This window comes from Carassius gibelio, chromosome A8 (genome assembly GCF_023724105.1).
Source record: "Carassius gibelio isolate Cgi1373 ecotype wild population from Czech Republic chromosome A8, carGib1.2-hapl.c, whole genome shotgun sequence".
NCBI classification, from domain to species: domain Eukaryota; kingdom Metazoa; phylum Chordata; class Actinopteri; order Cypriniformes; family Cyprinidae; genus Carassius; species Carassius gibelio.
The window spans coordinates 24599584-24625595 of record NC_068378.1 but is presented as its reverse complement, the minus strand read 5'-3'; the positions used below and the strand labels follow the sequence as shown (position 1 = coordinate 24625595).

The window sequence follows — 26012 nt, the reverse complement described above, 5'->3', positions numbered from 1 at the left end:
AACTAAAGACTTTTTGTATATATGAAGGATGCAGTACTACTCTATAGGTACTCAAGATTAACATGAGATTAGGTGAAACGGTGTATGTTATGTCCCATTTAAAAACAAAGGAGTACTGGACGGGTAAGACACAAACTTTGATTTATAAGATTCAAACCTCTTGTACATTTAGTGCCAAACATTGCAAAATAAAAGACACACATTTGAACATTTTGTCCTCCCCCAGAGATCCTCTTTTTAATGCATTGTATGAGATCTGTTACTGAGTTCATCCACTGCTTACAGAACTATCCAGAACAACAGTGAAAGAAGAACAATGCTTCAATACTGAGTATGTGTGAGGGTTTGTGTGCAGTATTCATGTGAGCCCTGCTGAACGGAATAACATTGCTGTAGTTATGAATACTCCTTAAATAGATAATTCATCTTAATCAAAAAACTTATTTCAAACAGCAGTAGCATGCAAATCTCTGGTGATCTAAGTTGGTCTGTTCAGCAGGGTGTGAGTGTGTGTTACAATAAGAGTGACCAAGGTCACATGAAGATGCTCGCAGGTTTTGTCATAGCTGCTGCTCGTTTCTAATGAATATGTCTTGCAGCACTGTACTTTCAGACACTTTATTCTGTAGAAAAGCCACAAATGCCAGACTGAGCGCTCCTCTTTAAGTGCCACTAAAGCTGATACCGTCCATTCAGAGTGAAACGGTTCTTAAAAATCACACTAAAATGAATGTTCTCAATATGTAATGTGAAATAAATCACTGTTTCTATGAGCTATAGCTGTCTAGTTCTTTCAGACAAGTGTTGTGAAATAAATAACAGTATGAGGGTTGTACAGTATGTGGAGAACCAGACATGACAGTTTGAATGATTTACAGTAGCCCCAAAAAAGTATTTAACACTTAAGATTAAATGTATATATGAAGCAATTTATTCTTCATAACCAGAAATAATCCACTTTTTTTTTATCTACATTTTTAACAGTATATCTATTTTTATTAATATTATTATGAAAACTGACAGTGTTCTCCTCAATGTGCTATATTTACTTCAGATAAATCTTACTTTATAATACTTGGTTGCAAATTCAAAGACAATCATACTTGTCTGCATAAAACCATCTGTAAAAAGGGCACTAGAGAGTGTCACTTTGTAGAGAATATGCATTAATCATAGCATTTTGTTTTACACTAGGAAACATAACAAGTGTCATCCAACCTGAAATGATATTCTCTAATAAACAATACTTTGGCATGTGTCCATCAACTCAAAAACATCTTCACTGAAGTCATTATACCTAAGACTGGAAAAAATATGAGAAAATTAATATGTTATCACATGAAGTACATCATATTGCACTCAAGTGCAATTAAATGTAAAATATATTTAGCTTTAGTTCAAATGTCAAAACATAATAGAAAATGTACTGCAAAAGTAAGCACATTTACAACATTGAAAATACAGATTTTAGTTAATAAAATATATTTTGGACAATATAAATGTATTTCCACTGAAAATAAAAAATGCAAAAAATATATATTATATATTTTTTTAGATATTTATATAAATATATTTTAACTTGTATGATATTAATGTATATTTGGCCATTAAAATACATTTAAAAACTATGAAAACATTTAAAATACATTTATAAATAAGTTTACAAATAAAATATATTCAATTAATATAAAATATAACATTTATGGACTGAACTTACTTTAGTTCGGTCATTAGAGGACGGTCAAGCATTAATTTGACCAATCGTGGTACGGAGGAGTCCGTCATTTTGTTGTTCTTTAGAATGAGAGTTGATAAAGTGCTGCTGGCAGCAACAGATTCACATAACTCCTCGACGCAAGCGTCTGTGAGCGACAGCATCTCCAGACTGCAGAAACAAGACGAGACAGGTAGGATTCAATCATCAGGTGCGCTTCAATTTGTTTCAGTCAATCACGTGTGAGGATTTTACTCACTCCAGGTGCTGTAGTTTGCACTGTTTGTGTCTCAGCGCCTCCCAAATGTGTTTGGCTCCAGTATCGCCAACATCGTTCAGCCCAACCGAGAGACTGACGAGCTTTGACACGCCAGACGTCAAAATACTCCCCAGTGCTCGAAACACCTCCTCGGTCAGCTCACATCTACTCATCCTACACCGCAACACACACACAGCTTAGATTTCACATAATCAACTACCAAGAACTACCAAACACAGAACCTTGTGTCAGATCGAGTGTGAGACACTGAATCCTAAGGGACAAGTCAGTGAAATAATACACATATGGGGCCACCCAATCCTAGTCATCCCACATTTTAGAGTATTTTCTAATGATCCAAGCAAGGAAAAATTATATTGACCAATAATATCATAACCTAACATGCCTCAACTCTCCCCACCCCACATGATCATCATAAAGGTGTTTAAACACCTAACAGCTCATTTGCATACATACTCCAGTATCTCCAGTGAGCATTTAGGAGTCATCAGTGCTTCACATATCTGCATCGCTCCTGATTGGCCGAGATCATTTACGGACAGATCCAGCTCAGTCAGACGGCAGTTTTCTGATCGGAGGGCAGCTGCTAGAGAAGAGCAGCAGGAGCCAGTCAGCTCACAGCTAGACACACTGTAATTATATCAGAAAGACATCAAAAACACACATGATCAGTCATACAAAACCCATATCTTATCAGTATTACAATAAAGAGATGGCTATTAGTAGATTTAAATAAGGGCAGTTTACCTCTTGGATTTTGTAGACAACTGCAACCATCTCGAACTTATTTAATTTAGTTGTGTTTTGAAAGCAATTAATAGTTTTATTCAGCAAGGATGCATTAAATTGATTCAAAAGTGACGGTAAAGACATTTATAATGTCACAAAAGATTTATTTTCATCGAAGACTTATGGTTTCCGCAACAATATTAAGCAACACAACTGTTTTCAACATTAATACTAATAAAAAATGTTTTTGAGCAGCAAATCAGTATATCAGAGTGATTTCTGAAGAATCATGTGACACTGAAGACTGGAGGAATGGTGCTGAAAATTCAGCTTTGATCACAGGACTAAATTATATTTAAAAATATATATTCAAATAGAAAACTGTTGATAGATATTTGCTTTCCGAGGTGATTTTCAGGCACATGTGTTGGCCACCTGAACAGAGTATGTGTGTCTTACTTCAATGTGTTGAGGCGGCCTTTCTGTAACACTTGTGAGATCAGCTCCATCCCATCATCCATCACTTCGTTCCGGCTCAGGCATAGCTTCCTCAGATCTGAAAAGCCGCTGTTCAGAGCTGAAGACAGCGCAGGCATGGATGCCGCGGTCAGTGAGCATAGATCCAGACTGTAGAATACAACACAACAGCAGTTAACATACCACACGGCTTTCCTTTCTGTTTCCAAAAAGACTGACTGATATATGAATAGTGCAAGTGTACTTGATTTCCTGTAGTCTGCAGTTTTCCAGGGCACTGCTGAGGTGAATAAGGCCTTGATCCTCCAGATTATTCCCAAACAGATTGAGCACATGTAGCCGCGAGCCTCCAGAGAGCATCTGAGCCAGAGCTTCACAATCAGCTGTAGTCAATGAGCATCCACACAAGCTGAACAAAGTCATGACATACTTCAGGCAAGTGTTCGAGCAAAAGCAAGCACTCATACGTCCTTTATTTCCTTAGCCAGGATTCATACATTTGGACTTTGTTTACCTACTCTTTTCATACTTGCTGACTGAAAAGTAAATAGCATGCAAGCACTGTGTATAATAGACCAACAGTGGCTTGCAAGAAAGCGGGATCTATAACGAACAGTACATATAATGTATGAGGACTGTAGAGAGCGAGTCAATAGAAAAACAAAGCCAAAACCTGGACATTTTTGACAATTTAGAAATCTCAGACCAGGACATGTTTGGGAAAAAGAGGTAGTATGGTCACCTTTAAAAGTAAATTTCATCTAGTGTATCAAAAAAGTACATTACTGTGGCTGAGCCACATTAAAGACAGAGCTTTGAGTCTTATTCCCTATATTATGCTCTCCTGTCTTATAAAGGCACATACATAAAAAAATACTCTTACTTGACCGACTCCAGCGTGGAGCGCCTGAGTGCATCACAGAGGGTTTTGACTGACTCTTTTTTTAGTTTGGAGTATGAAAGATCCAGCGTTATCGTCCGTCCCTCAGCCAGCGCTGTTGACAGGTTTGTGATGGCAGTCAAACTGAGACGACTCTGTGACAGACTGACAAAATAACCCCACTGACATAAACTGTTTGTACAAAAAAAACTGCATTTTTAAAATAAATTTGATATTAGTAAGATTTTTTTTTTTATATTTATAGCTTTATTCATCAAAGATGCCTTAAATTGATCAAAAGCGACACTAAAGACATTTATACATGTTACAAATAGTGCTGTTTAATCAACTGCATCCAAAATAAAAGTTTTTGTTTACATAATATATGTGTGCATATGGTGTATATTATTGTATATTATTAAGTATATATAAACACAAACACATGCATGCATATATTTAAGAAAAATACATTATGTTTATATATTAAATATTTTTATATGTAATATAAAATATAAGAATATAATTATATAAATGCATATACATGTAAATATTTTCAAAATATTATACATACATAACAAAAATATACACAGTACACTCACATATGTTATATAAACAAAGACTTAATTAATGGCGATTAATCGTTTGATAGCACTAGTTACAACGTTTTCTATTTCAAATGAATACTGCTCGGTTTCAATTTATTTTATCAAAGAATCCTAAAAAAAGTGAGGCAGTCAGGACTCATGAGTGATTAAAGCAATAAAAGTCAAATATGCATCTAGTAGTGTCATGTGCACATCTAAAATCTCAGACTCACCCAATGCTTTTCGACAGCCGTAACGCTGGTATAAGCATCTTGACCTGTTCATCTGTTAATTCTGCACTGTACAGGTTCATATGCTCCATCTCTCCCACACAACTCACTACATATGACAGCGCAGCGCAGTCAGGCTCCTGCATGGAGCTGTAACTAACATGCCTCCACTGGCTCTTACTAATGCTTTCTTTGACCAGAGATGAGTTACGTGCATGTTGCAGAAGCTGAAAAACACGAAAGTGCTTCGTTGCATCACCATCTGGCAACACCTTAGAAACATTTCCTATCAACCACTGAGAGAACGTGGATATTCGACTTTCGTCGAACTTTCCCACGGAGTCTTCTATTGGTTTACGCTGGATTGAGTCCAACAGTCCCGCTAAAAATGTGTAGTAAAAATCTGAGCGATCGTCTGAGATCTCCTGCACGGATTGATCGATATAAAAGGATGTGGCCAATAAGAACTCACGCATCACTGGAGACAGGAAGGAGAACGTGGTATCAGGGTGAGTGACATCACCATTGATGCACAAAAAAGCTGAAAGCGTGGGGTAGTGTAGAAAAGAAAGCAGGCCGCAGGATGTGACATCGCTGTAGGAGCAAACCGGATTAGTAAGTTTTCCCAAACTAGACACAAGCGCTCTGGTTTGTTCTGCATGCATCTCCTGTTTCTGCAGGAGCATGTGTGTGATAATGCTGAGCAAGTGAGTAAGAGTCTCAGGTGGGGTTTTTTTATTCTCTAACTGAGTTTTAAACACATTGCAAAGCGTCCAGCAGAAGGCCGGACGAAAACACTGCTCGTACACTCCCAGTGCCTGCTCAGATTGGTGAAAAAGTCTCTCTGCTTGGCCTCTGTCGTCAAAGAACTGCTGGAAGAACGTTCTCCTCTGGGTCTGGGAGAACCCGACCACCTCAAAACATCTCAAAGACTCGACTGGCCCTTGGGAGGTGATCAGCAATGAAGCCTCCGCCAGCAGAGATCCATGAAGTAGACTGCACAGCAAGACGGAGCCGGACGCTTCTTGTTCTACATCACATATAAGACTAGATGAGGACAATGGACTGCATAGAAGGTTCTGCAATCGCTCCAATCCATCAAGCACAAGAAGCAGAGACTGAGGCCTCTGTAGAGCGCCGGCGAGAGTCTCTGTGGAAATGTGCGAGTGTATGCAGCCCAACATGTTCTGCAAACTCTCTGCTTTCCCTCCAAGAGCGGCCAGCTCCCAAACCGGCACTCGCATGACGAGGGCGTAATGTTGCAGGCGTGCACCCGTCGTCCAATCCCAAATGACCTTTTCTACCGCTGTAGTCTTACCCATTCCAACTCCGCCATAAAGAAGCAGCCTACGGCCTTCAGATCCAGGAGAAAACTCTCGAGATATGACATCCTCTAAAGCTTCCAGACCTCCTCTCTTAGCCCTTGCGCGTTCGGCCTCATACGCACACACTGAGAGGGCCGTGTAGTGACCTTTCTGGATCACCTCTCCCACAGGCTGACCTCCCAAAAGAGAATTGGGCAGAGTTGTGTTCAGAACAGAGTTTCTCAAAGTCTCCTTATGCGTTTGCTGCACATCTGTGGAAAAAAGAAATGATAAGAATTATTGAAGTACTTAATTACATAACGTCTATCTATCTATCTATCTATCTACCTACCTACCTACCTATCTATCTATCTATCTGTATATTCTGAAATTATTCTGAATTCAGGTAGCAAACAGGTTGCATATAAAAATGGAATTCAAATTTGACTATAAAAAAAATAATATATATATATATATATATATATATATATATATATATATATATATATATATATATATATATATATATATATATATATATATAGTACTGACCAAAAGTTTGGACACAGCTTCTCATTCAAAGAGTTTTCTTTATTTATATATACTATGAATATTGTAGAGTCACACTGAAGGCACCAAGGTCTATTTGAGCAAGAAGGAGAGTGATGGGGTGCTGCTCCAGATGACCTGGCCTCCACAGTCACCGGACCTGAACCCAATCCAGATGGCTTAGGGGTGAGCTGGACCGCAGACAGAAGGCAAAAGGACCAACAAGTGTTAAACATCTCTCGGGGAACTCCTTCAAGACTGTTGGAAGACCATTTCAGGTGAATACCTCTTGAAGCTCATCAAGAGAAAGCCAAGAGTGTGCAAAGCAGTAATCAAAGCAAAAGGTGGCTACTTTGAAGAACCTACAATATGACACACTTTCAGTTGTTTCACACTTTTTTGTTATGTATATAATTCCATATATAATTCCACATGTGTTAATTCATAGTTTTGATGCCTTCAGTGTGACTCTACACTTTCCATAGTCATGAAAATAAAGAAAACTCTTTGAATGAGGTGTGTCCGAAAAAGTCCCCCTGCTTGGCTTCTCTCTCTCTCTCTCTCTCTCTCTCTATATATATATAAATAGCTTGACAAAAAGCTTGTTTTCTTGTTTCGAAAAAAAGTTTTAAAATCCTAAAGTTAAGGTTTATAGACATATAAACAGACAGACAGATTTACATATAGACTCTATTCTATTAAATAGATTCTATTAGAACTGATAAACTCATAAACTATTACGTAAGCGTATCGTGTTAAAGAACAAACAGTCAGAGCTGTTTTTGCTCACCAAATGAAATCTCGCTCCACATGGCTGCAGATCCAGAGATATTGAGAAACACTGAAGTTCACGGGCTGCAGATGAATAATGTGCTGGACGCTCGATGCTCTTTGGTCAGAGAAGAACGAGGAAGTGTCGTGTGTCTTTAATGTAATGAATTGTACTTTGCAAGACCCCGCTATGATAATGACTCCGGGCCGAACAATTTCATGCTACAAAATGACAGGCTGTACTTTTTACACACATACAGTATCACAAATATGCACGAAAACGATTCCGTTTGAATGTGTTTAGAATACCAACGCGGAAGCAAAGAGAAGTTAGTTAAACAGCGCCATCTAGGGCCAGTTTACATCATAACATTTAGTGAAGTTCATGTTAAACGCAGTCCAAAGCGACTTAACATCGCGCTCATATTTCATCAGTTCATTCTGTGGGAATCGAACCTATGACATTGGCGTTGCTAGCTCCATGCTCTAGTTTGAGCTACAGCATTAATACATATTTAACCATTTTCAATTACTTTGTTGGGTTGGATTTGGAGTTGATTAACTATACTAGTGGTTTTCAACCTGTGGGCCTGATGTATTGCAGGTGGGCCACCAATTCCTATTAAAATAAATAATGTTGTTCATATATTTAAAAATAACTAGGTCATAACATAATAACATTTCATATATATATATATAATTAAATAACAAAAAATAAATATTAAACTGTAACTAGCTATGCTTGCACTATTCGAGCTCACTGATTGGTTTAAGAATAAACCTCCTTAGATCTTAGATATTTTTGCTGCATATGCTACAGAACTACAGCAGTTGTGCAAAGTGGTGCCAGCCCAAGTTATTTTCTGTTCCTTGCCAGTTCATTCAATAAAGACAATCTAGCTTCTGAGTTATTAACTCAACAATAGTGGGGTCAGTTAATGTTTTTGCAGTGGGCCGTGCAAACATATGTATTTAGTTGTGTGGGCCGTGAGCTGAAAAAGGTTGGGAACCACTGATCTATACTATATATTTTCTGTTTGTTTTTTGGCTTGGATAGAAGGAGTCAGTCAGTCAGTCACACAAGAAAGTGGCAAAATCCATCATGGTTGTGTATCTGTTTTGGTGAGTTGTTGTTGTTTTTGCAGTACAGCTACTTTCCTTGGAATCCTATCAGGCCTGTTTCTCTCTTTGAAGACAAAATAACACACTTCACCCCTGTGTTACATTTAGACCGTGGCCTGGTTAAAGCTGTCCGGTCTCTAATCACAGCTCATGATGACAGGATGCTTCAGATTCTTCAGATGACACTGTGTCACACACGCTTTTGTAATCTGAAGCAGTCTTTCGAATTATGCACTTAAGGAACGGAACATATTAATGCCATTTTAGATTTTACAATGCATTAAACAAATAAAATAATATGTGCATTTTTATAATTCCATTTTTACATTATTTATTACACCTTAAACTTTTCTTTACTTTTAAAATGAATGTTAATAATTTCAGATAAAAAATCAGGGTCTAGACGAAAGGTAAATCAATAAAGTCTACACATAAAGGGCTTTTTTACAGAAGCAAAAATAATAATAGTAATAATTTGACCTCCAAATGAAAAACAATAACTTCAGTTAATTATAATTAAACATTGAGAACATAAAAACACCCAAAAATATTTTATTTATGAGCAGTTTGTGAAAGAAAAAACTGAATGTATCTTTCTTTTGAATGTAAATATTATTTATTTTCTTCTTTCTGTCAATTGTTCGCTATTAATGTCTTCATTCAGCAGAGATGACATGACATGAAGTGAAAGTGTAGACAGTCCGATGCTTGCTTTTTCTTGTGGGTTTATGGGCTGGATGGATGTTTACAGTGGATTATAGTCCAAGCCTGATGGGAAGGAGATTTGTTGAGTTATTACCTGAAATCTTCATATCTACTTTTGACCACTTATTTCAGTTAATTCATCATTTATATATGATAAATATTATAAAACATTTAAAATAAAATTATTAATATATTTAAATAAAAAAGTAATATTTAAATAATAATAATAAATAAATTAACCATATACTAAAATAATAATATTAATATGTAATAAAAACAATAATACTAAAAATAATCATCTAAGATAAATACTTTATTTTAAGCTCTCTGTTAATTGTTTAAGCTTTACAGCTTCACCTGTCTTCTTCTCCTTCCAGCAGTTTCTTGTAGGTGGCGATCTCAATATCCAGAGCCAGTTTGACGTTCATCAGTTCCTGGTAGTCTCGAATATGTTTGGTCATTTTGTGTTTGGCTTTCTGCAATGCGTCCTCCAGTGATTTTATTTGTTCTTTTGCATCAAGCACCGCCTCCTCACCACAACGCTCCGCCTCTTTGATTTGCTCCTCAACACTCTCATGCTGTAATGATGTCAGAGAATTAATACTGTGGTAAAGCTGTTAACATTCATTTACAGCCCTGGGCTTTAAAGATCCCATTTGTAATAGTATAGAAAGTTATCAGTGCAATTATTGCGAATGCTCATGGTTGCCCTGGTGTTCAACAGCAGACACCAACAGTTAATAAACAGATGTTGAGTATTATCTTACCTGTGGTTTTGCTGAGATGATCTCTTTTTGCAGTCGTGTTATCTGCCTTTTCAAATCAGCGATTGCACCTTTATTGTCTTTCAGCTCAGTGTTGCACTGGTCAGCTTGTGATGAGATCAAGTCAAACTGTGAGGAAAAACACAGGTATATGCACAATTATGACATTTACTATATATATATATATATATATATATATATATATAAAAAATTTTTTTTTTTTTTTTTTTTTTTTTTTGGCTGAAGGGTTCTGTGATGACAAATTCATTTTTAAAAATAAAAATATTACATGGAATATTTGTATAAAAATTACAGGAAAAAAAACCTTTTAAAATGGTTTTAAATGAATTATGCCATGTCACAAACCAGGGGTTTTCAAACTGGGGTCTAGGAGGTTTGTGGAAAGGTTTGGAAAAAAAGCAGTGCAGAAAATGTAAAATAAAAAAAATAAAAAATAAATAATAATAATAATAATACATTTAAGATTCAATTAAATACATAAATATTTTCTCATAATAAATAAATAAATGACAGTACATCTAAATAGTTTTAGACATTTTTCAGGTTATAAATTTAGTCTTTATACATGAAAATATATAACTGCCTTTTACATTTTAGATGGCATCCCTTGCACAAGGATTATTTGGAAGTCCATGGCATTGAAAAACACTTGACACTTCCTGTCAGCTACTCAGAAATGAATGCACCCATATATATAACATGCTATTTGGTTTCAAAAGTCTAAAATCTTTGATTACTTAATAACATGAGAACCTGCAGGAAATAACGAATGAGTCCTCAAGATCCCAATTGTTCTTCACAGAGATTAAGTGAAGGGAAGTGCTTAAGGTTTGGGATATATATCTTGAGAAAAGGCCTCTATGCTCTCAAGTTTCTCCTTTAGTGTTTCAGAAGAGATCTTGGCATTTTCTCAATAATTCAGAGATGTGATCCTCACCTTGTTTTTGTACCAGACCTCAGCTTCCTTTCGGCTGTGTGCTGAAACCTCCTCATGCTGGCTCTTCACAGCAGCGATGATCTTCTCCATGTTCAGCTGCCTGCTGTTGTCCATCTGCACCACAACAGACATGTCCTTCACGTCATCCTGCAGCTCACGCAGCTCCTACAGAGAAAGAGAGGTTAAGCAAAGTCCTCCGATTCATCTCAGGACATTTCATCCATGCATGAGTTTGCAGTACCTGTTCATAGAAGCTCTTGAAAAAGAGCAGTTCATCCAGAACCGCTGCTATTTTATCTTCCAAGGCATTTTTACACAAGTATGAAGTATCCACATCCTGACAGGACAGTAACAGTATACTTGTTATATATTATCATTATTATTCATCTGATGCTATTTATCTTCTGCAACTGGATTTGTCTTACCTTCTTCAGAAAAACAAACTCATTTTCAGCTGTATTTCTGTTAGTAATCTCATCTTCATACCTGTAGAAGGAATTATATCATCTCTTGGGTAACTTCACTCAATGCTGTTATTAAGTAAATATATTGAATAAAATAATTCAATATATTTACTTAACATTTATAATAATTAACATATTAAATAAAACATATATAAGAATTTAAAAAATGCATTAGAAATGCTGCCTTGGCAACCAACTGAAATAAAATGAGCTGAAGTACTAAAATTATTATAAATAATACATAGAAATAATTTTTTTAAAAATACAAAAAGCACATAAATAAATTAACAAAACTTACACTAAAATGAAAATTAAAACTGAAAATATAAAAATAAAGGCTTATTCAAAAGTTAACTTCTATTAATGAAAATAAATGTGTAAAAATCTAATTTCAGTTTTCAAAATTTCAGAATATTTCTGTTGTTCTGTTTCTTTTTTTAATAAGTGATACAACCAAATTACCATGGTTTTACTGCAGTAAGAAATCATTAAATTGCACATCTAAACATATTATATTGTGCATTTCTTGGCATACTAGTGTCAAGTGAAGTACAGCTAAATGAACACTTGAATTTTGGGCTGAAATCAAATGGTTATCATGGAAAATGATTATAAGGAATGTTGTTGTTTACATGATTTTACGTTTAAATCTGAAATAAAATTGAATATTGACTATAAGTTTAAAAAGATTGAGACTAATATTAAGTAATGCTAGCATGATTAGCAAACTCAACACTGATGTCTAGATTTGAGACTGAAGATGCAGTGTGTGAACACGGACCTTTGTTTCTGTTCCTCAACCTGTGCGTGGACATTCCTGAGCTCGGCGTCCAGGTGTTCTCTGTCTTTGTTCACCTGCTCCAGCTGTGACCGCAGGGTAGTTATGTAGGACTTCAGCATGGGCTCCAGTTTAGACTCGGGTTTAGACTCTTTCTGTAGCAGCTGCCATTTAGTCTCTAAAAGTTTGTTCTCCTGCTCTAATTTACGGACCTGGGTGTGTTTCAAAGAACAGTTTATTGCTCAAATGTTGCTCTTATAACATAACCGAGAATTATGTTTCATTTAAGTATCAACATTGTTCCTCTTAAAGTTTCTTAAGAGTAATACAATACACACAAAAGAGACAATAGTTGTCATACAGTAAGAATAAAGCTATAAGTGTGAGAACAGACTGAGAAATATTGGAGTTCATATTGAAATCTCAGATTTCTGATAGTTTCGGCCAATCTGAGCCCAGTTTGAGACATTGTTGATATTTCTACTGATACTTATGAGACACGTGTGAGATCAGAAAACAGGTTTACAGATCTGCAGTGTTTAAAATAATAACAATAGTGTAATGTTCTCAATTGATAGAGCATTGCGTTAACAAGTGCAAGGTTTGGGGTTCGATTCCCCGGGAAAACATGATAGGTAAAAATTATTAGCATGAATGCACTGTAAGTCGCTTTGGATAAAAGCGTCTGCTAAATGCATTAATTTAATTTAATTTAATTTAATTTAATTTAATTTAATTTAATTTAATTTAACAATTGTAATTTTAAACAATAAAATAATTATTTCTGCCATAATAAAAATAAAAAATAAGAACAAAATCAGAACAAATAAATACATTTATATTTCTCTCTATGGTTATTTAACAGATCTGCCTGCTGAGATTAAAATAAATAAGAAAAAATTAGTACAGACAAAAAAATATTTCTCTCCTGCAGGTTGATTTACAAATTCAGCTGCTGTGATTAAAACAAAAAATAAAATAAAATAAAAATAAGTACAAATATTTTCCCCTCTCTGCTTCAGATCACACACACACACACACACACACACACACATCGTCCCCTTGGAATTATAAGGTTCTATCTGCGTTCTGAGTAGTTTTGAGATATTGAGCTTTAAAGTTTTTGTGTTCCATAGACTTCTGTAGATAGAACCTTTTTGTTTTTTCAATAAAAAATACCAAAATGTACACAACTTAAAATAAAACATCACATAATGTAAATAAATTGTCACAGAATAAGAATATGTGAATAACTCAATTTTGACAAAAATGTCAGATAGAACCGTATAATTCTAAGGGGACGACATATGTGTATATCCTGTGTATATATATTGCTTGACAAAAGGCTTGTTTTCTTGTTTAGAAAAAAGTTTTAAAAGCCTAAAGTTAAGGTTTATAGCCATATAAACAGAAAAAAAATATTGGATGGATAGATTTAAAAAATACATTTAAACATGAAGCTGAGTAATGTGTTATGAGTAATGAGCAGCTGAAACAGGCAGAGAGAGGGCTCACCTTGTCAATGAAGGAGGCAAAGCGATTGTTGAGAGTTTTGATCTCTTCTTTCTCCTGGATCCGCACCGCCTGCAGGTCCGGGTCCAGCTGAAGATCCACAGGAGTTAGGAGGCTTGTGTTAACAGACACAGCCCTGATGGGGGCCGCAGCCCGTGACACGTTCCCAAACCCGAAATATGAGTTCCCCTGCCGGGGGATTTGTGCTCCGGCGCGGGGGTACGAGTCCACGGAGCGGCTGCTGAAACCATTCTTGGAAGAGCTCATGGCAGATAGACAGAGAGAGAGATGGAGAGGTGCGAAACAGAGGGTTGACAGGAAGACAAGAGCTGTTTCCTGAGAACTCAGCTACTTATACACTGACAGGTGGGTGTGTATTTGTGTATAAATGAGAAAATAGCAGCATTCCTCACTCTGAAAAACCTGTTTAGTCCACCATAACTGACTGGACGAGAACTACTGTTCACAGATCTCAGTTCTGAGATATCAGACACTTCAAGAGATCTACGTTTGATTATGAGAAGATTTCCTGTTAATGATTGTCTAGAATATGTGAGAAATATACAGCGTAGGGCTGCAATTTTAGCTAAATGTGCTGTTTTGCACATATTTCTTGCTTTTTGGTTGCATATTGTGCAATTTTTTCCTGCCTAAACAATTTATGCTTTTTGGATTTAATGGAAATACAAATAAAATTGGATGTAATTCTATACAGCTGCTTCAGTAGAATATTTTTGCATTAATTTCTTTGGCTTCTAAACGAAATGCATCGATTATTCAAACAAATCCTCAGTTGTTGTTGTTGTTTGTTTTTTATGCACATATAAAAATGCAGGATGTTGACTTCAAAAGAGTATATTTGCAATAGTGCAATGGATTTTTATTTATTTATTTATTTTTATGGAAGGCCAGGATGTGATTTAACCTGTTTACCTGCTGTTATGTACATAAGCAACCATTTTAAATTATTCATTTATAATTGGCTCACCGAGAATCTAACTTTTTTTTGTTTGTCTGAACCATTCAAAGCCCATGTTGAGTTTAATAAATAATGAGAAATGAGTTCTCAGCACATAAGAATATTGAAATAAATATCAAAAAGTAAAGATCTGTTTACAAATTAACAAATATTTAAATATATTTTAGGTTTGTATATTTCTTTCTTTACAAAATATGAAGTTTTTCCCCTAACAAAATAAAAAATATAAAAATTTAAATATAAAATATAAAAAATAATAAAACCTAACACCTAAAAAAGAAAAAAGGGCATAAACGAAATTACTAAAACTAAACTAAAATACATTAAAAAAAAAAATCTTCAAAATATTAACAAAAACCATAACAGTATATAAATTAAATTGCAAATAATGCAAATAATAAATCACATTTTCTAAATGCCTGCATTAATGATAAACAAAAATGACAAAATTCTTGAAAAACATGTGGTAGTATTACTATATATAAAAACAAATCTAATTTATGTTTGATAAATAAATAAATAAAAAGTAATAATTATATTATAGCAGTTCACAACACCATCCTTCAGAGGGCGCTGTTGAGACGCACGTAAAGCTAAACTGTCTATACGTACACAAACCTGCTTCCTGTTTACGTTTGCCGAGCACTTTCACAGTGCGAGAAGAAACAGGAGACATCGCAAACATCACCTGGAGACAGGCTCCTCGTTAGTTTTGTTGAGATCTGTCGCTGTCCGTGCCCCTGCAGCCGATCCTGTCTGTTAGACAGGCCGTTTCAATGTATTTCAGAGAAGCTTTACCGCCGCGCAGATGGACGCTGTTGATCTGTTTTCAAGCTGCAGAAAGGGCGACATTGCCAGAGTGAGGTCAGACTTCTTCTTCTTGTTTTGGTTGAAGTTTCGCATGTGGGAACATATGCATATGCATTTCCTATTTAATCTTTTGAGTCCATAAATGCATATATATACCAATTTGCATGGCCATCCAATACACAAATGTGCATTACCAGTGTTGTCAGTATATGCATATGAAACACAGTGTGCAAGCCTTATATAGTGTTTGGAGACTGCATGTGCAAATCTAAGCAACTGTGCATAGACTACGTATATAACCTAATGTATGTGCATGTGTAACCAATTGTGCATGGCATATTTGTTATATAGATGCTGTATGTATATTCAGCAGTCAAGGTTGCCTTACACTGCAGTGTAGAATTATGCTTTTCAAACACACGTAAGATATCAGGGTTGTCTTTCAGTGGCATTTTGTTTGGCAGTAATGTTCTGTATTGACCCACATACTGCAATTACTGTACTAAGTTTCTTGTGTGATGCTCTATGTTCTGTTCTGAAGGATGTTTTAGTATAATGTTGGTTGTAATATATCTTGTATCTGTTTTTTCTTTTGCAATTTTTTCCCCATCTTCTCCAGATACCTGGTTGAACAGAGGGATGTAGAACTGAACATCAGAGATAAGTGGGACAGCACACCTCTGTAAGACTGCTCGCTTATTTGCTTTCATTGTCTGCTACCTCCGTTCTGATGAAGCCCCTGATATCTCTCCATCTTTATCTTCAGGTATTATGCATGTCTCTGTGGACATGAAGAACTGGTGCAGTACCTGCTTGCCAACGGTAAATATCATACTGTTAGAATTCATAATTTACCAGGGAGTTATATAATCTGTACTGTATAGTACTGTAAATCTGAAACCCTTAAAAAAAAAAAATAATAATAATAATAATAATAAATAAATAAACACACAATTTTTTTTATTAATTAATTTGGATGGTAAAACTAAATTTTATATGAGATTTTTTGTATTTTATAAAAAAAAAATTATACGTGATTTTTTTTTAATCCAGGAACTAAAATTTCTGCATGTTTTAACAGTTAAAAAACTCTGTTTTTAAAGCAATAAATATTTAATTACAAAGCTCATAAAATAAATGCAAACAAAATATGCCAGAATGGGTAATCATGCAGCAATTTTAACCTAGATTTAATTTGTTTGGGCTCTAATGTTGATTTACAGTACATAACCTTTATTTCCCATTAAATAAAAAAAGAAATAAAGGTAAAATACAAGTGCACTGCTTGTCACAATTTTTAAAAATACAAATTTAGTTAAATATCACATTTTTGGTCCAAAAAAAAAAAATATATATATATATATATATATAATTTTATCACATATATATATATATATATATATATATATATATATATATATATATATGTATATATGTATGTAAAATAAATTACATTTTGTTTCATCAGATTGAAAAGATGTTTGACCTAAAGATTGTTTGATTGTTTAAAACTTTTCAAGCTATGTTAATTTTATTTTAGCTTATAGTTTATCCATCATATATAATAGGTCTCACTATCCTCAATGGTATATTTATATATATATTTTTTTTTCTTTTTCAGGAGCAAAGTGTGAGGCGAACACGTTTGACGGCGAGCGCTGTCTGTACGGAGCGCTGAGCGACCCCATCCGTCGCCTGCTCAAAGAGTACAAGCGCATCACAGCGAAGGCCATGCAGAGAGACTACTATGACCAGTTCCTGCAGACGTGAGGACCACACACACACACCACACAAACTTTGTGTCACTTTCACAGACTCACTGATTGGTGCTTTTTCTCTCGCAGGCTTTTGGAGCAGGGAAGCTACAGCGATGTGACGTTTATGGTGCACGGTGAGATGTTCAAGGCCCACCGCTGTATCCTGAGTGCCCGATCAGAATACTTCGCACACATGCTGGAGACCAAGTGGAAGGGGAAGAGTGACATTACCCTCAAACATCCACTGGTAGGCGCTGTTTCACCACGCAGAAATCACTTGAGTGTCAAACTCCAGAGCCCAGCTCCACCACACATATTGTACACCCCTGATGTAGAGTTTGAGATTAGGACCAGAGCGTCCCAAAAGAATGGAAGCTTGTTTCTGAAACAGAATTAAAAAGTAAAAAAAAAAAAATTGTGTCTATTTCAAAATCCTGCCTTTTTCTTGTTTTCAGAATTGTAAGATATAAGCTCACATGGTTAATTCCAAGTTTACGTCTGACAATTGTGATTTTTATATTTCTTAATATTTTAACTAAACTTATATTTTTTTTCTATGAATTTTGAGTTTCATCTCACAGTTCTGTGTTTTAGTTTGTGCCATGCAATAAAAAAAATGCAAACTTTTTATCTCACAATTCTGATTTTTTTTTACTCTGATTTCGGAGTTTACATTTCCCAATGACATTTTTTTGTTTTCACCATGGAATGAAAAATAAGACCGTAATTGTGACTTCACTCACTTTTTTTTTTTTTTTTTTTTGATGATCATGAATGCGAGTTTGCATCTCACAGTTCAGATTTTTTTCTTAGAATTGTGAATTTATGTCTTGCAATTCTGAATTAATATATCTCATAATTCTGAGAACGCGTTAAAAATGCCATTAATATTTTCAGAATAATGCATTAAAAAATATTTAATGCCATTAACACAGAAAAAATGTGATTAATTAGTTCATTTTTAATTTAACTTGTGATTAATTGTAATTTTACTCAATCAACATCACTATATGAGCTATAAACACTGAAAAGTGTCAGTTACCCTTCGTATTTTCTTATTCTGTGGTGTAAACGGGCTTCCATATAAATTATATTAAGTCAAAGGAACCCACGTGGCATATTATCTGCAGTGCATACTTTTTCATATTTAATAGAAGTGTCACTTTTCCTGAATAGTAAGTTACGCCACCTTTTTATCATTTAGAATTAAACATGAAATCATGTTACATTTATTAATGTAGCAGATTCTTTTATCCAAAGTGATTCATTCTAAAGAGAAAGTGTTAATGCTATTGTTCACGTCTTCTTGAGCTGCTTTAATTCTCTTCTCTCCAGGGTTGTGTTAAATTAGACAAATATAACCTTTAACTTCAGCATGCTCCAGACTCTCATGATCCTAATGTGTCAATCCTAATTTCCTTTTTCAGGTCAATCCTGCTGCATTTGGTGCAATCATGCAGTATTTCTACACCGGTGAGCATCAGACCGAGAGCTAGAGTTTATCTGGTGCCAGACAGCGTCATTCTTCACCATGTGTGCTGTCTTTTTCCAGGGCGTTTGGATATAGATGTGAACTACGTGGAGGACTGCAAGCGTTTGGCCAAACAGTGCAAGATCAGCGAGCTGATTGAGGAGCTGGAAGTGAAGTGCAAACAGGTTTATGAGTTTGGTGAGGAGTTTATACAGCAGTCATGAAGCTCATAATTCAATGTTGTTAATGTACAGTCAAGCTTTCATTCAGATAAAATAATTCGCTTTGCTGCAAGATATTAACAAATAGTAGATAATTGCTTTAAAGTGTTTTACTGTTTTTGAAATAAGTCTCTTCTGCTCACCAAGGCTGCATTTATTTGATCAAAATACAGTATAGCAGTAATACTGTGAATCATTATAACAGTTTAAAATAACAGTTTTCTATTTAAATGTATTTAAAAATGTCATTTATTCCTGCGATACAAAGCTGAATTATCGGCGTCACGTGATCCTTCAGAAATCATTCTAAGATGCTGATTTGCTGCTCAACAAACATTTCTGATTATTATTAAACAGTTGATACATTTGTGCAAATCTTAATACTTTTTGAGGATTTTTTTGATGAATAGAAAGTTCATAAAAACAGCATTTATTTGAAATAGAATATTTTGTGACATAAATGTCTTTAATGTCACTTTTGTTTAAAATAAATACATCTTTGATTAAAAGTAATAATCTATTTTGAACATCATTCACATATGGACAGTATATAGATATACTTATTTATTTATTTATTCACGGGAAGTTATATTTTTCTGATTATATAGCTATGCAATTTGTATTATTAATTCAAGAAATTAGATTAGTATTTGCACAAAATATTGTTTAATTTTACGTAGTGAAACCTAATGCATTAAGTGATGTTAATATATTGAATCTGATTTCAAATGTATAAAAGACAGTGTGATGATCGCAGTAATTTTATCACTAAATTAAATCTTCATCAGTATTTTTTTTTCTGCAAAACAAAACAAAAAACAAAAAAACTAAAACATTAATTTCAGGATTTTGAATCGGTTTCATTGCAGTGAACCGTCTGAACAAATGGATTGATAATAACACATCTGGACTTCTCTCCTCTCTCTTGTTCTCTCTGGCAGTGTCTAATAAGCCCGGGACGTGTGTGAAGGTGTTGACTCTGGATCCTCATGACTTTCAGCTGCAGGATGGGATGGCTCTGCTGGCTGACAGTGCACTTCCTGCCGAGCTGCGGGTGAGAGGATGCACACGCTGCAGTCCTAACACTTTTTCAATAGGATGAAAATATATACGTGTAGGGTCTGTGGCTGATTGAATTTTTTATAATTATGGGATGTGTGGTTGCCAAGCAACTGGTGGTTATATATATCTAAAATAAAGTTCCTGTTGGTCAGATTTCACATGATGCTTCCTCTCCTCATGGGAAGCAAATTTGCCTTGAGGATCAATAAATTCTGTCATGAAAATGTTTTTTATTACAGTATTTTCCGGACTTTTTTTCATAGTTTGGCTGTTCCTGCGACTTGTAGTCAGGTGCGACTTATTTATCCAAATTAATTTGACATGAACCAAGAGAAATGAAACAAGAAAAATGAACCAATAGAAAACATTACCGTCTACAGCCATGAGAGGGCGCTCTATGAAATGAGAGTTCTTCTTGTTTTTGGACAGTGTTTTTAAACGCTTGCAAAATTCTCCTACACAACGTTCAAACATTTGGGGTCAGTAAGATTTTTTTTTTTTTTGGAAAGAAGTTAATATTTTTATTCTGCGAGGATGCATTCAATTGATCAAAAGTGACAGTAAAGACGTTTAGAATGACACATGCAATCTATTCAATAAAGAGCCGTGAAAAAAAACATGCATCGCGGTTTCCACAAAAATGTGAAACATCACAACTGTTTCAACATTGATAATAATCAGAAATGTTTCTTAGATATTACAACTAATTCTGAGGGCTCATATGACACTGAAGGCGATGCTGAAAGTTCAGCTTTGCATCACAGGAATTAATTACAATTTAACATTTTAAATTGTAATAATATTTCACCGTTTTACTGTACTGGTTAAAACTCTCGCTGTTTATCTTTAGGTTGGATACGGCCAGCTTCCTTTCGATCTAACTGATAGTTTTCCGAGTTATCCTGATATCTGCTTCCGGGTGGAGGGCTATGACTTCCTGTGTCATAAGGTCAGTATTTAACAGCGCTCATCATAATCATAATGTGGGAGGACATTAATGGCATCCCAAATGCAAATGAAGACATCAATCTAATATCTGTTATTAGAATGACAGTTGTGTTTTCATATTACATTATTGGCTTGATTCAGAAGGGCATTTGTGCAGATGAAATGTGTTTGTGTGTATGTGCGCAGGCGTTTTTCTGTGCTCGTAGTGATTATTTTAAGGCTCTGCTGGAGGATCATTTCAGCGAGGGGGAAACTCTCCAGGCTCATCCCAGTATTCCTGTCATCACCCTTCATGATGTGTCTCACGATTTGTTTTCAAGGATCCTTTACTACATCTACAGTGATAACACTCAGGTACACACAAGCACACTTAAATGTCCAGTAAACACTACATGCAAGATCTACAAATCAAGCAGAGGATTGCTAAACGCTCATTTTCTGTAAACTAAACACTGTGTAGTTCTGGCATAAAAACAAACTGACATTTATCATTGTAATTGTTAACTAAAATGGAAATCTGTAATTGAAATAAGCTGAAATAAAATTTAATTAAATAAAAATACTTAAAAATTAAATACAAATAAATAGAAATATAAAAACTAAGAAATTACAATAGCACATAACAAAATTACTGAAATGAAAAAGATTGAAAATATAAAAATAAAAACAGTCAAAATATGAATAAATTAATTGTCAAAGCAGAAATAAAATATCATTATATTTTAATCATAAAAATAGTACTAAAATGACTAAACAATGAAAGCAAAGGCATCTTATTAAGTTTTAGGTTGAAGCTATTTGCACTGAGTGAAAATATAAATGCATTAAATGTATATTAAATTGAAATAGAAGTATTTTTTGGTGATTTTGCTATTTACATTTGAAACATGGTATGTATTTCCACCTCAGTATTGTAGTACATTATAAAACAGTGAGTGTGAATGTCATATTTCTTAAAATTATTAAATGTATGCTGCCTTGTATTTGGGACAATAAAGCCATCCCTTCACCTATCCAAAGAGGCACAAAATCATTTTTATCATTCCTTCATTTTTATAGAAAATAAAAAGATACTGTGATGCACTTTACGCTCTACATCACTGAGTCAGTTGAATGACGTGCGTCTTTTGTTATGTTGTTTATGCCAACCAGACACTTGTGGGCGGGGCTAGTGTTAATAGCCTCTGCCAACAAGATGGGCTATTTACACTTACACTTCATTTCTATCATGCTCAAGAGCTTCATAAGTGCAGCGGTCCGTCAGATGTGCTAATGAAGCCTCTGTGGTTGTCTTCCAGCTCACTCATGAGAATGTGTATGAGGTCCTGTGTGTGGCCGACATGTACCTGTTGCCGGGTCTGAAGCGTCTGTGTGGCAGGACTCTGGCTGTGCTGCTGAATGAGGAGAACGTCCTGCACATGTGGAAGACGGCCAAACTGTTCCGGCTCTCACGTCTGGAGGACCAGTGCACTGAATACATGGCCAAGATCATAGAGCGGGTATGTCTCAGTACAGCAGCTGGGATTTAATTCATGTTTATACTGCTTATGATCCAAATTCATCTTATTTACATTCAAAATTAATGTCCCACTCATTCATTTGAATTTTAATATTATTTAAAAATTATTTAATTTTTTAATGATGTTATCTAATATAAAAATATGTTATATAAATACATATATAAATACATAAATACATAAAAAGTATATATATATATATATATATATATATATAATTTTTTTTTTTTTTTATACATAGAAATATAAAATATTTGCTAATATTTTTTAAATGCATTATACGTTTATATTTCTAGAATATATAATATAAACATATCAATTTATTATATAATCATATATATATTATCATATTTTTGTTATATTATTTATATTTGTAAATATAAAAACGACTTATTTACTGTTCAAATATGAAATTGTTTATTAATATATAATTATATATTAAAATATAATTTTGTAATATTTTAAAGATTTTAAAATATAAAAATAGGTATTTTTTAATAAGTAGAAATTTACATAGTGTATGTATATTTTTTGCAGTAATGTGAAAATATTTAAAAATATAAGTTAAGAATTATGTTTAATTTATACACATGTAAATTAATATTTTTATAATATAAAGATATTAAAAATATATTCTAAAAAATTTGTATATTTAAATATTAAATATTTAATTTTATATAAATAAAAATTTATATTTATTTACATTTTATAATTGTATTAAAATCGTTTTTAATATGAATATGTATTATTTAATGAAGAAAAAAACTATTGAAGAATGAATGAAGTTCGGTTTGTTTCAGCTGGTGGAAAGGCCAGAGTTTGCTGATATGATCAGAGAGGATGCTGGGAATGTGGCGGCCAGGCAGGAGACTGATTCCATCCCTCTGGTAGACGAGATCCGCTTCCATATCACCAGTAACGTTCAGACGTACAGCGCCATCGAGGAGGCCAACCAGAAACTCAGCGCCCTGGAGCTCCTGCTGGTCAGCATCGGCCTGGAGTGCTGAAAGACAACTAGAAACTTGAGCTCGGGAGAGAGCGGGACGCTGACAGATTGATCAGATGCTTATGAAATGCTTTACATGCACAATTAATCTGTAGCAAACTAGCACCACATTAGCAGTAACAAACTAATATGGTCGATTCTAACCAAAAACATGCATATATAGAGTCGAGATGTGCCTGTAGTGATTCAGCTTCCTGTCTTTAGCTGTTTCTGTTGTGAACAAAAAGAGAGACGAAAGCTTGACATTTGAATTATTTCACTGGTAGTGAACCTGATATATCAGAACAAGTTGATGTTAGCGCTCTTCCTGATCCACTGTTCAGCCTTCCACATGCATCATGACGGATGTAGCAGAATATGTATCAAGCTTTATAAGTTGTGAAGTGTTGCGAACACGGAGTCAAAACCATAGGGTTTAGCTGTTACATCCCCGATGATGAATTTGAGTCAATGATTAATATAGGATGAGACGATAAAAACTGGCAAAAAACGATTTATTCACATGCATGTAAGAAAAGATGTGCATTGAATAATAGTCTTTTTGAGAAGTTAAAATTTGAGATGTTTTCGTGATAGGACTGACAGTTATACAGTCATCCATTTTTGATACAAGAATGAATTACAAAAGGATTTCATTTTGTGTGATAGTTCAAGCAAGTGGACGATTATTTCTGCCTCTAAATGTATCTTCCAGCAGTGATATAAAAGTTTTCCAGCTTTGCATCTGCAGACTTCTGCTAATGCGCATGCAAAATCAGGAAATGTTCTCCTAAACCTGTCTGTGCTTAATCTTTCTCCACCTATACATTTTTACTCCTGCTTTTTGTTTTTCCTGGAGTGCTTTGATTTTATTTCATAGTCTTTTATTTAATGTTTTTTATGCTGGTCTTTAAGCATATCCTGCACTTATTTGCTCAGCAGCACTTGATGAGTTTGTGTATGTTTATGTTTATGAACTGTGTGCTCAGGAGAAAATATGACAAATGAGATTTGAGTTTGAACTTTCATGAGTGTCCAAGTCATAAAATATCTGATGCGTTGGCATTGCAGTTTCCTTTCCTATGATTTATTGTGGGATACTCTGACTGAATGGGACGTACGTAAGTGAGCAAAAATAAATTTTATTTAATCTACATATTACTTGTGGGTCTGTTTGATTTACATTTGAAGAAGTCTGAGAACAGCAGAAAAGCCGTTCTGTTCTGTATTACTTAAAATTGAATTTAAATGTCTTCTAGAATTAGAAATTCTATGTTTTTTCATTATAATTATTTCATATTTATTACTATAAATGTTATTAGAAGTATATTTTGAGTGAAAAGTTGAAAAATTGGTTCAGTAAAAAAACTAAAATATATTATTATTATTATTATTTTAATGAAACCAACACTCAAGCAATTTTTTTTTACACTTTGACCTATATATAGTTTTTCATTTATAAACAATTTATTATTATAAAATGTATTGTCAGCATATTTTGAGTGCAAAGTTGAAAAAATTAAAAAGAACAAAAAATACAAGAAGAATATATATATTTTTTTTTCAGCGATACTGGAGCCAAATTTGTTTACATTTTTATTTTTAATACATATTCATTATTACAAATGTTATTATCAGTATATTTTGAGAGAGAGGTTGAAAATATATTGGGGGAAAAAACAAATTTCCTAGAATATTAGTAGGATTTTTATCTTTTTTTTTCTCGCTTTAATGAAAATAACATTTGTCTACATTTGGACATACAATAGTTTTTAATTTAAAGGAAAATGCCACTTTTTGAAAATAGGCTCATTTTCCAACCCCCCTAGAGTTAAACAGTTGAGTTTTGCACTTTTAGCTTAGCTTAGCATAGATCATCGAATCTGATTAGACCGATAGCATCTCGCTTAGCACCATTAATAAGGAATTAATGGTGCTAAGCTAAATGCTAGCATAGTGGCGCCACGCGCTACAGCGATTGTGTGCATGCACCTCTTTTTTGTGTCATTTTATTATTTATTTATTTTTTTCCTATAAATCCTCAAAAAAATTTTTTTTACAGCGCAAAGGTTCAGTGCGGTTTGGAAATATTTGCCCCATCTTTGATTTATTTGTAGTCCTGCAGGAGGCGCTCTGTATCAGTCAAACTCAAAACCTCTCAATGGCACTGAAGGACAAAGCTACAAGATTACTTGGATCTTTTCCACATTTATGGGGTTTCGTCTCACATTTATGTTATAAATCACTGTATCAAAATGTTTGGCAGAATGAACATAGAAATGTATTAAATGATTACAGCAATGTCTCTTCCTTTTTAGAATAGCTAAGAAACCTCTGAAAACTATTTAAAATACTTGTTTGCTGGAGTTTGGTAATTTGTCAAAAAACGGCGCAAGGCTTCAGTCTGGGTTTTCATGTTTCCCCAGGCAACAGGAGGCAGA

At 34.3% G+C, this 26012-nt stretch overlaps 3 protein-coding genes across 3 annotated transcripts; 1 reads left to right on the top strand and 2 right to left on the bottom strand.

Annotated features, from left to right (window-relative positions):
• Nucleotides 1-124: 124 nt before the first annotated feature.
• On the bottom strand, nt 125-7861 carry si:ch73-233m11.2 (NACHT, LRR and PYD domains-containing protein 12). The gene is made up of 9 exons (XM_052604915.1): nt 7538-7861; nt 4898-6470; nt 4084-4245; nt 3445-3609; nt 3183-3350; nt 2451-2624; nt 1974-2147; nt 1718-1885; nt 125-1303 (listed from the first exon to the last, which is right to left on the bottom strand). Exons 1-9 carry the CDS (start codon nt 7557-7559, stop codon nt 1234-1236), a joined length of 2676 nt encoding a protein of 891 aa, XP_052460875.1. The 5' UTR covers nt 7560-7861; the 3' UTR covers nt 125-1233.
• A 1500-nt stretch (nt 7862-9361) lies between these two features.
• On the bottom strand, nt 9362-15031 carry si:dkey-222n6.2 (keratin, type II cytoskeletal 8). Its single transcript, XM_052604934.1, has 8 exons — nt 13825-15031; nt 12313-12521; nt 11493-11553; nt 11309-11404; nt 11068-11232; nt 10113-10238; nt 9703-9923; nt 9362-9408 (listed from the first exon to the last, which is right to left on the bottom strand). The coding sequence occupies exons 1-8, from the start codon at nt 14086-14088 to the stop codon at nt 9396-9398; spliced, it is 1155 nt and encodes a 384-aa protein (XP_052460894.1). The 5' UTR covers nt 14089-15031; the 3' UTR covers nt 9362-9395.
• A 378-nt stretch (nt 15032-15409) lies between these two features.
• Nucleotides 15410-24727, top strand: abtb1 (ankyrin repeat and BTB (POZ) domain containing 1). Its single transcript, XM_052604930.1, has 12 exons — nt 15410-15664; nt 16230-16292; nt 16377-16432; nt 17232-17376; nt 17455-17614; nt 18795-18840; nt 18920-19036; nt 20001-20113; nt 20972-21070; nt 21256-21423; nt 22368-22568; nt 23387-24727. The coding sequence occupies exons 1-12, from the start codon at nt 15609-15611 to the stop codon at nt 23591-23593; spliced, it is 1431 nt and encodes a 476-aa protein (XP_052460890.1). The 5' UTR covers nt 15410-15608; the 3' UTR covers nt 23594-24727.
• Nucleotides 24728-26012: the final 1285 nt, after the last annotated feature.